Source organism: Elephas maximus, chromosome 1 (assembly GCF_024166365.1).
Source record: "Elephas maximus indicus isolate mEleMax1 chromosome 1, mEleMax1 primary haplotype, whole genome shotgun sequence".
Classification (NCBI taxonomy): Eukaryota; Metazoa; Chordata; class Mammalia; order Proboscidea; family Elephantidae; genus Elephas; species Elephas maximus.
Window position 1 is genome coordinate 18,406,511 of NC_064819.1, and position 14,990 is coordinate 18,421,500.

At 39.1% G+C, this 14,990-nt stretch overlaps 1 protein-coding gene across 7 annotated transcripts in view; it reads left to right on the forward strand.

Annotated features, from left to right (window-relative positions):
• Positions 1 to 14,990, forward strand: part of SENP5 (SUMO specific peptidase 5) — a 69,067-nt gene that overhangs the window by 18,470 nt on the left and 35,607 nt on the right. For 3 of the 7 annotated variants that reach the window (XM_049879673.1, XM_049879692.1, XM_049879700.1), the window contains exons 3-5: positions 11,742 to 11,886; positions 11,995 to 12,133; positions 12,407 to 12,454. In XM_049879673.1, coding sequence (XP_049735630.1) covers positions 11,742 to 11,886; positions 11,995 to 12,133; positions 12,407 to 12,454 — 332 coding nt within the window. Of the gene's footprint in view, positions 1 to 11,741; positions 11,887 to 11,994; positions 12,134 to 12,406; positions 12,455 to 13,979 lie in introns of all 7 variants that reach the window. The other 4 variants (XM_049879682.1, XM_049879708.1, XR_007516699.1 and 1 more) reach the window with 3 other exon arrangements.

The following is a 14,990-nucleotide window of genomic DNA, read 5'->3' on the forward strand; positions in this document are numbered from 1 at the left end:
GAATTGTACACTTTGAGGGTAAATTTTGTGAATTATATCTCAATAAAGCTGTTATAAAAAATACAGGAAACCATGCTTATAGTCTTATATCTATAAGACATTTTTCAACATAGTCCAAAAGCAATAAAAATATACAAATTTGACTATGTCTTTAAAATCTTACATATAGCAGAAGTCACAAATGAAAATTTTAGAAGTTTTAGATATGCGTGGCATTTGATCCAGAAATTCGACTTAACTAATGTGTCCTAGGGAAACAAGAGGACAAGGATGTAAGCAAAGATTTTAATTGTAACATATTTAGAGAGCTAAAAATTAACTTCAGTGGTCGTCAATGAACTACCAGATCATTTTGAATTGACTTGGGAAAAAAATGTTCATGATATACTAAATGAAAAAAAAAAAAAAGCAACTTCTCAGGAAGAGTAAGTATAAAATGCCACTTATGTGTTTAAGAAATACATGATCATAATAAGGGCATGAAAGTTCAAAAGGACATTCCTTGAAGTTTTAGCCATTGAATTATGGGGAGACTGCTTTATTTTAAAATGTTCATTGTCATGTATTAGAAAAAAAAAAGCAACACGAACTTCTACTTAAAAAGGCTATTCTTGTTTCAAGTTTATAACTTTTTTTCTAGTTTACCTTTAGCTCTTTTGGAAAAAAGTAAAGGTGGATCCCTACTGCATTCTTCTTACTTATTCATGCTGTGAATATACACAGCAGAACATACACCAATTCAACAGTTTCCATGTGTACAATTTAGTGACATTGATTACGTTCTTTGAGTTGTGCAACCATTTTCACTTTCCTTCTCTTGAGTTGTTCTTCCCCTGTTAACTAAACTCACTACCTCCTAAGGTTCCTATCTAATCTTTTGAGTTGCTGTTGTAAATATGATCTCATATAGATAGATCTTAAAACAGCATAATGCTCAAGGCAGACCTTTTTTACTAGTTAAGCTAAACTATTGTTTGGTTTTAAGATTTCAGGGGACATTTTTTGTTTAAGGTTTAAAGATGATGTCAGGGCAATAGTTTCAGGGGTTCATTCACCCTCCATGGCTCCAGGAATTTTGGAGCCCTTGAGAATTAGAAATTCTGTTCTGCATTTTCCCACTTTTGATCAGGATTCTTCTATGGAATCTTTGATCAAAATGTTCAGTAATGGTAGCCAGGTACCATCCAGTTCTTCTGGTCGCATGGCAAAGGAGGCAGTTGTTCATGGAGACAATTAGCCACCATTCCATATCCTCCTCCTATTCCTGACTGTCCTTCTGCAGGTGAATAGAAACCAGTTGTGCCTTGGATGGCAGCTTGCAAGCTTTTAAGACCCGAGGTACTATGCAAAGAAATAGGAGGTAGAACAGAAGCACTAAAAACATTATTAGGCTGATTAACTGGGTTGTCCCATGAAACCATGACCCTAAACCTCCAAACTAGAGAGCCAAATTCCATGAGGTGTTTGGTTATACATAAATAACCTCAGCAGCTGCTTTTTTTTTTTTTTGGTCACTGTTGTAAATATATCTGTCACACAACTTTGCCAGTTCAACTTTTTACAGGTGTACAACTTATTGACAGCAGTTCAATAACCAGCTGTGCAGCCTTACCCTTAATGAGATTTTTCCATCTCCATTAACTTTTCCTCCCCTCTCCTGTCCTTGGTAACCACCAAGAAACTTTGAGCTCTGTACATTTGCTTTGTCTTTTTATGTAAGTGAGGTCATAAAATATTTGTCGTTTTGTGATAGGCTTGTTTTGCTCAGCGTAATGTCTTCAAGCTCCATCCATACTGTAGCATGTATCAAGACTTCACGTCTCCTACTGGCTGAGTAATATTCCCTTGTATGTATGTACCCCATTTTGTTTATCTGTTCATCTCTTGATGAACATTTAGGTTGTTTCCACCTTTTGGCTGTTGTAAATCGTGCTGCAGTGAACATTGGCGTACACGTCTCTTTTTGAGTCTCTGCTTTCAAGTCTTTTTGATATATACTTAGGAGTGGAATTGCTGGGTCACATAGTGTCGCTGAGTCAGAACTGACTTGATGGCAACAAGTTTTGGGGTTTTTTATGGTAGTTCTATTTTTAGTTTTTTGAGGAACCACGACATTGTTTTACACAATAGCTGTACCATTTTGCATTCCTACCAGCAAATGGATAAGGGTTCCAATTACCCCACATCCTCACCAACATTAGTTATTTTCCATTTTTTAAAAATCTTAACCATCCTAAAAAATAAACCCAGTCAGTGGGAGAGAAATAGTATCTCATTGTGGTTTTCATTTGCATCCCTCTGATGGCTAACGATGCTGGGCATCTTTTCATGTGTTTTAGTGGCCATTTGAATGTCCTCCCTACCGCATTCTTTACACCAAAATGAATTCCATCTGTGAATAAAAGATTTAGCCAGTAGTTCTAATAGTGTTTATTGAGTAATTCATATTTTCCCCCATGGGTATGGAATGCTGCCTCTCATTGGGCCTCTTCCTGGACTTTGGTTCCCCTCTTTCTATGCTAGCACTATTCTGGCTTAGTTCTTAATTGAACCAAAAAACCAAACCCAGTGCCGTCGAGTCGATTCCGACTCATAGCAACCCTATAGGACAGAGTAGAACTGCCCCATGGAGTTTTCAAGGAGCACCTGGTGGATTTGAACTGCTGACCTTTTGGTTAGCAGCTGTAGCACTTAACCACTACGCCACCAGGGTTTCCAGTTCTTAATTAATTAGTTAATTTTATAATTTGACAAGACTAGACCTTTCTCTGTTTTGTCTCTCTTACCCCAGATTCACTGCTCCCTTTCAATCCTTTTCAAAAAATTTTAGGAATTTCTCAAATTATGAAATTTGATTTTGTTTTGTCAATTAAAAAAGTGTGGCTTTTGTTGGTATTGCTCACATTTATAGATTAATTTAGACAAAATTGCGTTCATTACAATATTGAGTTTAGCTGTCTAAACACAAGGAATTAACTACTTATTGACTTACGTACTTTAGTATAATTTTGCAGTATTTTTCACTTAGGTATATTTTTTTTTTATCACATATTCCTTAAGTTTATTCTTAGATATTTCATACCCTTCTTGTTGATGGGACCTTTCTGAGGTGTATGTTGTACAGTGAAGCCTGTGAGAGCTGGAACTCAGTGGGACTGCCTTGTTTTTCTTGGTCTCGCAAGTTTTCCACTTTTGACAGGATTTTACCACTTTTCTGTCACTCTCTCTTAGTGGAAAATGTTTGAGTTTTCCTTCTCTGACAGGTCTTCACCTTACACAGGTTCTAGCTTTTGCAGATTTTGCTGTATTGTGTTAGAGGAAAACCAAGTGGTTATATTACTTAGTTGTATAACCCAGTGAACCCCCATTCCAAGTCTGGATGGATCATGGTCCAGGTCTATAGTCTCTAAGAAAAATTTTCCAACCCTGTTGGTTTAACAGAATGAGTAATTTAACTTCTGCAATAATATCTTGGGTTTTTTTGCATGTTACCTTTTATAGTTGCAGGATGCATATGATTTGAGTTCTAATGTTTGTTGCCAACATTTTTATCCTTTGTTTCTTGGGTCACATGGAAATTTTAGTACTTTCAGAGTGAAGCATTGTCTGTTCCTTTTGTATTTTTCTTTTTTTGGTTAATCAGTTTGGTGAAAGTAAGTGGGTAAAGGGTAATGGATATAACTGTCGTTTTAATGAAATCTCTTCCTGGGCTAAACAACAACAACAACAAAAACAGTTGCTGCCGAGCCTATTCCAGCTCATGATGCCTGCGTGTGTATCAGAGTAGAACTGTGCTCCACAGGGTTTTCAGTGACTGAGTTCTCAGAAGTAGATCACCAGACCTTTCTTCGAGGTACCTCTGGATGGACTTGAACCACCAACCTTTTGGTTGGCAGCTGAGTGCCTAACTGTTTGAACTACCCAGGGACTCCAATTCTTGGCCTAGTGGTTTGAAAAAGGAAAGTGAAGTGAAGAGCCAAGTTGTTTTTGTAGAGAAAAGATGTAATAGGTATTTCTTGCTTTGGAGGTGGTATAACATAATGGTTAACAGCTCAATCTCTGTAGTCACACGGCCTACAATCAGAATATTAGTTCTGCCATTTGCTAGCTAAGTGTTTTTGAGGAAGCTACTTAGCTCCCCTAAGCTTCTGTATCTCTATTTGTAAAACAGGAATAATATCTAACATATCAAAAACCCAAACCCATTGCCATCAAGTCAATCCTGACTCGTAGTGACCTTATAGAACAGAGTAGAACTGCCCTGTAGGCGTGCATCACTGAGACATTGTCATCTAGGGTCCTCCTTAAAGATCCTGGTGGGGCCTTTCTGTTACATGAGGAATCCGTGTTTATCATCTACAAAGTGGAAAAAAAAATAACAGATAAGAGAAAAAAAATCACAACTTAAAATTCCCATAATATTACCAATTGAAATAACACTGTTAACAAGAACACGTTTGTCCCATGATACTGGTTTGGAATTGAGGTCGGTATCCCATTGATAAAGGAGTCTCAGTCAAAGTTGCTGGTCCTAAAGTTTAATCTTTTGTGTTATTGGGGCATTATTTTTGTATATCATTTGTTCCTTAAATGCAGTTTCTCAAATGTCTGGTTTCTTTATGTTCTTTTAAGCCTATTTTCCCATGTGGACACAAGTCTATGCTGAGATGACTGCAAGGTTTGCTATAGTAAACACTATAGGCAAATGTATGTTCTGTTGTTGTTAGGTGCCGTCAAGTTGGTTCCGTATCATAGCGACCCTGTGTACTACAGAACGAAACACTGCCCAGTCCTGTGCCATCCTTACGATTGTTATGCTTGAGCCCATTGTTGCAGCCACTGTATCAATCTGTCTTGTTGAGAGTCTTCCTCTTTTTCTCTGATCCTCTAATTTACCAAGCATGAGTCCTCCAGGAACTGATCCCTCCTGATAAGATGCCCAAAGTATGTAAGACATAGTCTCGCCATCCTTGCTTCTAAGGAACATTCTGGTTGTATTTCTTCCAAGGCAGATTTGTTTGTTCTTTTGGCAGTCCATGGCATATTCAGTATTTGCCAACACCATAATTCAAAGGTGTCAATTCCTCTTCAGTCTTCCTTTTTCATTGTCCAGCTTTGGCATGCATATGATGCGATTGAAAACACCATGGCTTGGGTCAAGCACACCTTAGTCTTCAAGGTGACGTCTTTGGTTTTAACACTTTAAAGAGGTCTTTTGCAGCCAGTTTGCCCAGTGCAACACGTCTCTTGATTTCTTGACTGCTGCTTCCATGGGTGTTGATTGTGGATCCAAGTAAAATGAAACCCTTGACAGCTTCAGTCTTTTCTCCGTTTGTCATGATGTTGCTCATTGGTCCAGTTGTGAGGATTTTTGTTTTCTTTATGTTGAGGTGTAATGCATACTGAAGGCTGTAGTCTTTATCTTCATTAGCCCTCTTCACTTTCGGCAAGCAAGATTGTGTGATTCGCATAACACAGGTTGTTAATGAGTCTTCCTCCAATCCTGATGCCCTGTTCTTCTTCATATAGCTCAGCTTTTTGGGTTATTTGCTCAGCATACAGATGGAATAGGTACGGTGAGAGGATACAACCCCGATGCATGCCCTTCCTGACTTTAAACCGTGTAGTATCCACTTGTTTTGTGCAAGCAACTGCCCCTTGGTCTATGTGCACGTTCCTCATGAGCATAATTAAGTGTTTTAGAATTCCCATTCTTCACCGTGTTGTCCATAATTTGTTAAGTCGAATGCCTTTGCATAGTCATTAAAACAATATCTTTCTTGTATTCCCTGCTTTCAGCCAGGATCCATCTGACATCAGCAATGATATCCCTGGTTCCCCGTCCTCTTCTGAATCTGGCCTGAATTTCTGGCAGTTCCCTGTTGATACACTCTTGCAGATGCTTTTGAATGATCTTCAGCAAAATTTTACTTGCCTGTGGTATTAATGATATTGTTTGATAATTTCTGTATTCAGTTGAATCACCTTTCTTGGGAATAGGGATAAATATGAATCTCTTCCAGTCAGTTGGCCAGGTAGCTTGTTTCCAAATTTCCTGGCATAGACGAGTCAGCCCCTCCAGTGCTGCATCCGTTTGTTGAAACATCTCAATTGATATTCTGTCAATTCCTGGAGCCTTGTTTTTCATCAGTGCCTTCAGAGCAGCTTGGACGTCTTCCTTCAGTACCATTGGTTCCTGATCATATGCTTCCTCTTGAGATGATTGAACGTCTATCAGTTCTTTTTGGTATAATGATTCTGTGTATCCTTTCCATCTTGATGCTTCCTGCATCACTTAATATTTTCCCAATGGAATGTTTCACTATTGCAACTCAAGGCTTGAATTCTTTCTTCTGTTCTTTCAGCTTGAGAAATGCCGCGCATATTCTTCCCTTTTGGCTTTCTATCTCTAGCTCTTTGCACATGTCATTGTGACACTTTACTCTGTCTTCTCGAGCTGCTCTTTGAAATCTTCTGTTCAATTCTTTTACTTCCTCATTTCTTCCTTTTGGTTTAGCTACTCGACATTCAAGAGCAAGTTTCAGAGTCTCTTCTGGCATCCATTTTGGTCTTTTCTTTCTTTATTGTCTTTTTAATAAGCCCTTGGTTTCTTCATGGATGATGTCCTCGATATCATTCCACAACTCCTCTGGTCTTCGGTCATCAGTGTTCAAAGCATCAAATCTATTCTTGAGATGGTCTCTAAATTCAGGTAGGATATACTCAGGGTTGTACTTTGGCTTTCATCGACTTGTTCTAATTTTCTTTTCAACTTGAACTTGCATATGAGCAATGGGTGGTCTGTTCCACAGTTGGCCCCTGGCCTTGTTCTGACTGATGATACTGAGCTTTCCCATCGTCACTTTCCACAGATGTAGTTGATTAGATTCCTGTGTGTTCCACCTGGCGAGGTCCACGTGTATAGTTGCTGTTTATTTTGGTGATAAAAGATAGTTGCAGTGAAGAAGTCATTGGTCTTGCAAAATTCTATCATGCAATTTCTGGCATTGCTTCTGTCACCAACGCCATATTTTCCAACTACTGATCCTTCTTTGTTTCCAACTTTAGCATTCCAGTCGCCAGTAATTATGAATGTATCATGATTGCATGTTTAGTCAATTTCAGACTGCAGAAGCTGGTAAAATCTTCATTTCTTCATCCGTGACCTTAGTGGTTGGTGAATAAATTTGGATAATAGTCATATTAACTGGTCTTCTTGTAGGCATATGGATATTATCCCATCACTGACAGTGTCGTACTTCTGGTTAGATCTTGAAATGTTCTTTTTGACGATGAATGCAATGCCATTCCTCTTCAAGTTGTCATTCCTGGCATAGTAGACCATATGATTGTTCTATTCAGAATGGCCGATACCAGTCCATTTCAGCTCACTAATGCCTAGGATGTCGATGTTTATGTGTTCCATTTCATTTTTGAAATGGGCAGTTCTGCTCTGCCCTGTAGGGTCTCTAGGAGTCGGAATTGACTTGACGGCAACCGGCTTGGTTTTTTTGGTTAAGCTAGGGAAAAAACCAAACCTGTTGCTGTCAAGTCAATTCCAACTCCTAGCGACCGTATAGGACAGAATAGAACTACCACATAGGGTTTCCGAGGAGCACCTGGTGGATTCGAACTACGGAACTTTTGGTTAGCAGCCGAGCTCTTAACCACTATGCCACCAGGGTTTCCAGTCCTAACTTAGAAGCCCCAAATCTTTATCTCCTATCCTGATGAGCTAAGTTGGAACATGGTACTATCTTCCTGTCTTCTGTATGCTGAAATCCCTGACCAGACTAGGCATAAGCAAGCAACTCTTTCCTAAATCCTGACCTTCACTCTTAAGCCTTTCAAATTGGGTTTCTTTTTAGTGGGAGATTAACAGGAGGAAAACAGGTTTTTTATTCCTTTGTTCATACCTTTCCCCCGTACAAAACAAAATACTCCATCCCAGGACAGTCACTCTGTTGTCCTCCTGCCTGTCTACTTTGTATTGATGCATAGCATAGGAGAGGCTATTCTTGATGTTAGAAAGGAAGCTGGGTGAGATAAGTGTCTAGCAGGCCTCCTTTTTTTTGTTTTTATCAATAATGTTATGTTTTCCTTGAAAGTTTATACAGCAAATTAGGTTTCCATTTGAGTTTCTACACAAATCATTCAGTGACATTAAGTTACATTTTTTGCAATGTGTCGGCATTCTTTAATTGCATTCTGGTTGTTACGTTTCCAGTACTGTAGTTTCCCTGCCCCCTTATCTTCTCATTTAGTGTGATTGTTGACTGCAGTCCGTATTTTTCCCCTGTAGACTTAACTGTCTTTTCCCTTTCAGCAGCGGTGAATGTTGTTGTTGTTAGGTGCCATTTAGTCGGTTCCAATTCATAGCGACCCCACGCACAACAGAACGAAACACTGCCCAGTCCTGCCCCATCCTTACAATCGTTGTTATGCTTGAGCCCATTGTTGCAGCCACTGTGTCAGTCCACCTCGTTGAGGGTCTTCCTCTTTTCCGCTGACCCTGTGCTGTGCCAAGCATGATGTCCTTCTCCAGGGACTCATCTCTCCTGACAACATGTCCAAAGTATGTAAGACGCAGTCTCACCATCCTTGCTTCTAAGGTGCATGCATTCTGGTTCTACTTCTTCTGAGACAGATTTATTCATTCTTCTGGCAGTCCATGGTATATTCAATATTCTTCGTCAACACCACAATTCAGAGGCGTCAGTTCTTCTTCAGTCTTCCTTATTCATTGTCCAGCTTTCACGTGCATATGATGTGATTGAAAATACCATAGCTTGGGTCAGGTGCACCTTAGTCTTCAGAGTGACATCTTTGCTCTTCAACACTTTAAAGAGGTCCTTTGCGGCAGATTTACCCAGTGCAATGCGTCTTTTGATTTCTTGACTGCTGCTTCCATGGTTGTTGATTGTGGATGCAAGTAAAATGAAATCCTTGACAACTTCAGTCTTTTCTCCGTTTATCATGATGTTGCTCATTGGTCCAGTTGTGAGGATTTTTGTTTTCTTTATGTTGAGGTGCAATCCATACTGAAGTCTGTGGTCTTTGGTCTTCATTAGTAAGTGCTTCAAGTCCTCTTCACTTTCAGCAAGCAAGGTTGTATCATCTGCATAACGCAGGTTGTTAATGAGTCTTCCTGTAATCCTGATGCCCCATTCTTCTTCATATAGTTCAGCTTTTCGGATTATTTGCTCAGCATACAGATTGAATAGGTATGGTGAGAGAATACAACCCCGATGCACACCTTTCCTGACTTTAAACCAATCAGTATCCCCTTGTTCTGTCTGAACAGCTGCCTCTTGATCTATGTAAAGATTCCTCACGAACACAACTAAGTGTTCTGGAATTCCCGTTCTTCACAATGTTATCCATAATTTGTTACGATCCACACGGTTGAATGCCTTTACGTAGTCAATGAGACACAGGTAAACATTCTTCTGGTATTCTTGGTGAATAGCCTGAGTCATGCCTGCACTTCTGTAAGTCTCTAAGTCATGCCTCAGCTTCCTTGTATTTATTTAGAAATTACGTCCTGGTTTTATTTCTTAGGGCCTCATTAGGTATGTTTCTTAGCAGTGTGTCCTTCTGGAAGCCATTAATGCATGTACATATTACTTAAATTTACCTAAAGACCCTTCTATATTCTGGCCAAGAAGTTATTTATTCTGTTTCCCATCTTAAAATACGCCTTCCTGGTTCTGTTACTTCACAGGGCTATTCAATGTCATGAGTATAACTCTGTAGAATTGTATGATACATAAAATGCCTCAGAATTTGTCCCTTGCTATGAGGTGTTAAATTATAAACTTTTACCAAATAAGACAATGACAGTGATCTCACTGATTAATTACGATGTAATTATGATTTTTATTTTATTTATTTTTAATATTTTATTGAGTTTTCGGTGAAAGTTTACACAGCAGATTAGGTTTGCATGTAACAATTTCTGTACGTATTGTTCAGTGACATTGGTTACATTTTCCATGTTGTGTCTGCAATCTCCGTGTTTCTGTTCTGCTTGTTCCACTTTATTAATCCAGCTTCCTTGACTGCTTTGACCTTCTCATCTATGCTTTAGGCTAAATGTTGACTATTTGATCTCACATAGGTGATTTTTTTTTTTTTTAAAGGGAGCACAGCACTCATGGGTGATATTGTTTATTTTATGAGCCAATCTGTTTTTTAGCTGAAAGGTGACCTCCGGGAGTAGTTTTGCTTTTAAAGGGAATCTCATGGTGATAGTCTCGGGGGTTTCTATAGTTTCTACTGGTCCAGTAAGTTTGGCTTTTTTTTTTTTTTAAATAAGAATTAGAGTTTTGTTCTACAATTTTCTCTCTTATTCTATCCAGGACCATCTATCATGTTTCTGGTCAGGACGGTTGGTGGTGGTAGCTAGACGCCATTTAGTTCTTCTGGTCTCAGAATAGATGAGACCGTGGTTCATGTCGCTGTTAGTCCTGTGGAGTAGCTTCTTCTTTGAGTCTTTGGTTTCTTTCTTTCTCTTTTGCTCCAGTTGAGTAGAGACCAACAGTTGTATCTTAGATGGCCGCTTGCAAGCTTTTAAGATCCCAGATGTTACTTACCATACTAGGATATGTAGAACATAAACCTTTTAGACTATGTTGTTCTGATTGACCTAGTTGTTCCACGAGACTATGGTCCTAAGCCTTCAAACTCAGTAAACCAGCTCTGCAAGGTATTTGGTTATGTCTGGGAGGTAACCATGACTGTGTCCTCCATATGCTTTATTATATATATGAATATATGTACAACACACACAAACATGTATGTATCTATGCCTACCAACCCCCATTGCCATTGAGTCAATTCTGACTCAGTGACCTTATAGGACAGCATAGAACTAACCCACAGGATTTCCAAGACTGTAATCTTTGTGGAAGCAGACCTGCCACACCTTTCTCCCATGGAGTGGCTGGTGAGTTCAAATCATCGGCCTTTTGGTTAGCAGCTGAGTGCTTAACCACTGTGTCACCAGGGCTCTATGCCTGCAGATACGCTTATATATGCACACATATATACCCACATATACCTTCCTATATACATATGTGCGTAGAGATCTACCTTTGTAACCGTTTGTGTGTTTTTCGTTGTTATTGCTATTGTTGCCAAATTGTATATGTTATAGCATTTACCAGTAAGGTCCCTTAATCTTGTGTATTTCTTATTGTCATCATTTACTTTGGTTAAGTTGTGCACACTTCACCCACATCCAGTATTACCTTTCCCATCACCTAAAAGAACAAGTGTCTGCTGTCTAGAGAGTGGTGATTCCCCCTCTTCCCTAATTTTGATTTTTAAAATACACTTCCTTCAGTTACCAAAAGGATACACACATTTAACCAGGTGGTTAAATCCCTTAGATTTCACTCTTGAGGAGTTAGGCTTTTTCTCCAGGTTAAGCTATGGAAAGGTGCCAGTCTTTAGCTTTAGCTCTCCATTCCCTCTCTAACAGTGCCCGAGTAGGTTAAAAATCCAATGTGAAATGATGCCTCACGGCCTCTCTCTCTTGATTGGAGTGGTAAGGGCCTAATCCATTTTTTTTTCCTACAAAAGATATAACAAAAGAGTTCTTCATAGTGTGATATAATACTGTCATATAGGTTAAGAATGTGTTAAGTATTGCATATAGGTTAAGTGCTGGGACAGTGACTTTGCTGAAAATGGTTTGTTTTTCCATCTTAATTTTTCTTTCTTCCTTTATTTTTAAGGATTCCTGGATGAGATTATGAAGAAATATGGCAGTTTGGTTCCACTTAGTGAAAAAGATGTCCTTGGCCGACTAAAAGATGTCTTTAATGAAGACTTTTCTAATAGGTTTGTCCATGATGATAAATTCAAGTCCTTGAAAATAAGGTTGTTGGTATATATGATTGATCTTTCTCTTGATAAAACAAGTTACTTAGCAATAAATTGAGTACAACTTGTGTTTCTTACCATTTCTTCCAAAATCTTTTGTTTCAGAAAACCATTTATCAATAGGGAAATAACAAACTATCGGGCCAGACATCAAAAGTGCAACTTCCGCATTTTCTACAACAAGCACATGCTAGACATGGATGATCTGACGACCCTGGACGGTCAGAATTGGCTGAATGACCAGGTCGGTGTGTTGGAGGTTCCCAGACGTTGACCTTCAAAAGTAGGTTCTGGAAAAGTTGCAGAGGATGTTGGACGATAAAATACCATACGCTCAGGGCTGGCCTGGCAGTTGTCTTCTGGAATAAAGAATTCTTTATTCCTTACCGAAGGGACTTCTTTACCAACCCCAGGACCCAAAGGGTTCAATTACTGTTAATGGTTTCAAAATAGTACTCCTTCTGTATGTTCTCAATTGTATAAGGCTATCAAATGGTTTTTTGTTGACTTTTTACAGGTCATTAATATGTATGGTGAGCTGATAATGGATGCAGTCCCAGACAAAGTAAGTGAAAACTTACTCTTCTTCAGGGGAGTCCTTGTGTATTAAAAAATTGTATGTAATTATTTGGTATTCCTCAGATTTTTTAAAAAGAGTTTGGCTTTGTATTGATCATGTGCTAAGATTGGGCATAAGCTCTATTCTACCAGGTCACTTCTGCATAAGAAAGGCACACAGTACCAGTGTTTTCCTGGGGCAAGTTGGGTATTTTTTGATACTTTGAGGACCCCTTTTATTTTTTGCGGGGAGAAGATTACAAAAGGGGCTATTTCTTTTAAACTTTTAAATTCAAGTTAAAGTCTTCCTTTCTTTCAAAATCTAGTAAAATAGTATTCATCTTCACTTTTTCTTGAGTTAATCTTTGATACTCAGGTCAAATACACACTAAATTCCCTTAAGCTCTAAATTCCTTTAAGAGCTTAGTTACATATTTAAACTATTTTTTGGAAATTTAATATATGAACTTTTCTTTCCAAGTACTCAAATGCCTGACTTGGCATCCTTTCATTTCAGCAAGCAAAATCTTCCCAAGACTCTATAAAATTCTTATAAATGTAATAAATTAAACATATAAATATAGTGAGTCTCAGATCCCTTGGAACATTCCAGTCTTGTTTATGAACATAGACAAAGTGTCTTATAACTTTCTACTTAAAATCACAAATGTGTTTTGCATTTTAAGTGGAAATCATAAAACTAATTTGTCAGATTCTCAATTATGTCAAATTTTCGTAATCACTGGAAAGTTTAAATCTAAGTGCATGCAGATGGTTTTTAATACAAAAGTATTAGTGTCAAAGGTTTAATTTACTTTCATTACCCCTGCATGTACTTCTAAACCTTCACGGGGTTAAGAGGACACGTGCCTGCTAATGCAGTGGTTCTCAAAGCGTGGGCTTAGACCTGCATCCCCTAAGATTATTAGAAATGCAGATTCTCAGACCCCACCCCAGACCTACTGAATCAGAAAGTAGAGCTGGGGCCCAGCAATCTGTGTTTTAACAGAGTTTGGGAATCCCTGATCTGGAGACAACTGCTATAAGATTTGTCAAGCTGCATGGTTCTCAAACAAATGTATATTAGAATCATCTGGAAGGTTTATAAAACCAGATTGCTGGGCCCCACCCTCAAAGTTTCCAACCAAGTAAGGCTCATAGTGAGTTGATGAGTTGACTCACTGAGTTGCTTCTGCCTCACAGGGACCTTATGTAACAGAGTAGAACTGCCCCATAGGGTTTCCTAGGCTGTAATCTTTATAGAACCAGACTGCCTCATCTTTCTTCTGAGAAGCTGCTAGTGGGTTCGAACTGCCAGCCTTTTGGTTAACATCCCAGTGCTTAACCACTGTGCCACCACGGCTCCCTAGGTCTGGGTTAGGGCCCGAGAATCTGCATTTCTACCAAGTCCCTAGGATTTGCTGATTCTGCTGACCCACTGAGAATTTGAGTACTAAGGGAAGAGTTGGTCATCTCCCATGACTGAGTTACTGAGCGAACACTTCAAGACTACAATGTGTTTATTATCTCAGGTGAGCTGATGCTACTTATAAGCCAGAAATTTGAAGCCAGGATGCAGGACCTGAGGCTCCATGTGGCCAGGCTAATTCTTTTGGGGCTAGAAATGATCGTCCTAAGCCCAGTTCATAGTTACTGTGACAACAGGAATCTCCAAATCCCCATCCTCCAGATGGGGTTAGTTTTGCAATCCGTATCTCTTGAGTTCAAGGTAATCGTTGCCTCACTCTTTCATTGCCTCTTTCAACTGTGTCACCTGATTTGGAGAGATTTGTCAGATTGATTCTCTATTTGATTGGATTCAGGTGATCTATTTACAGTAAGCCCCCAGGTTATGAACATGAGACTTACAGACAGCTCGTACTTGCCCTTGAATGTTACATAAATTTGCCCTCATTTTGAAAGGAATGATTGAACTAACCCCTACTTGCAACAAATTCTTTATCACTGTCGTCTTCACTTGCTGCCCGTACAGCTTTTAAAGCATTGAAAAGGCTTTGAGCCTTTTCTTGCACTAAAACCAAAAAACCAAACCCCTTCACGCCTAGTCGATTCCGACTCAGAGTGATCCTATAGGACAGAGTGGAACTGTCCCATAGGGTTTTCAGGGAGCGGCTGGTGGATTGGAACTGCTGACTTTTTGGTTCGAAGCTGAGCCCTTAACCACTGCCATACCAGGGTTCCCTTGCACCAAAGTGAGGCTAAATAAGAACTGTGTGCACGTGTTTTAACTTACCTACAAATTCGACTTAAAGACACAGCTGGGAATGAATCTGGTCCATAACCTGGGGACGGCCTGTACTGCATGATTCCCTTCTGCTGCCACAGCTGCAAGGTCGCTCTAATGAGAATTTGGAACAGAATCTCCCATGCACCATGTAATGTATTTTCCATGTTTTGATCTGTGTTTCGAAGAAGACACTTTTCCTCCTCTTTTTGTCTATTCTACTTGCAAGTATTTTTAAATTTCCATTCTCTTTTGAAGTCTGGGCACAGCTTCATATCACTTGGTTGTTTGTATTTGT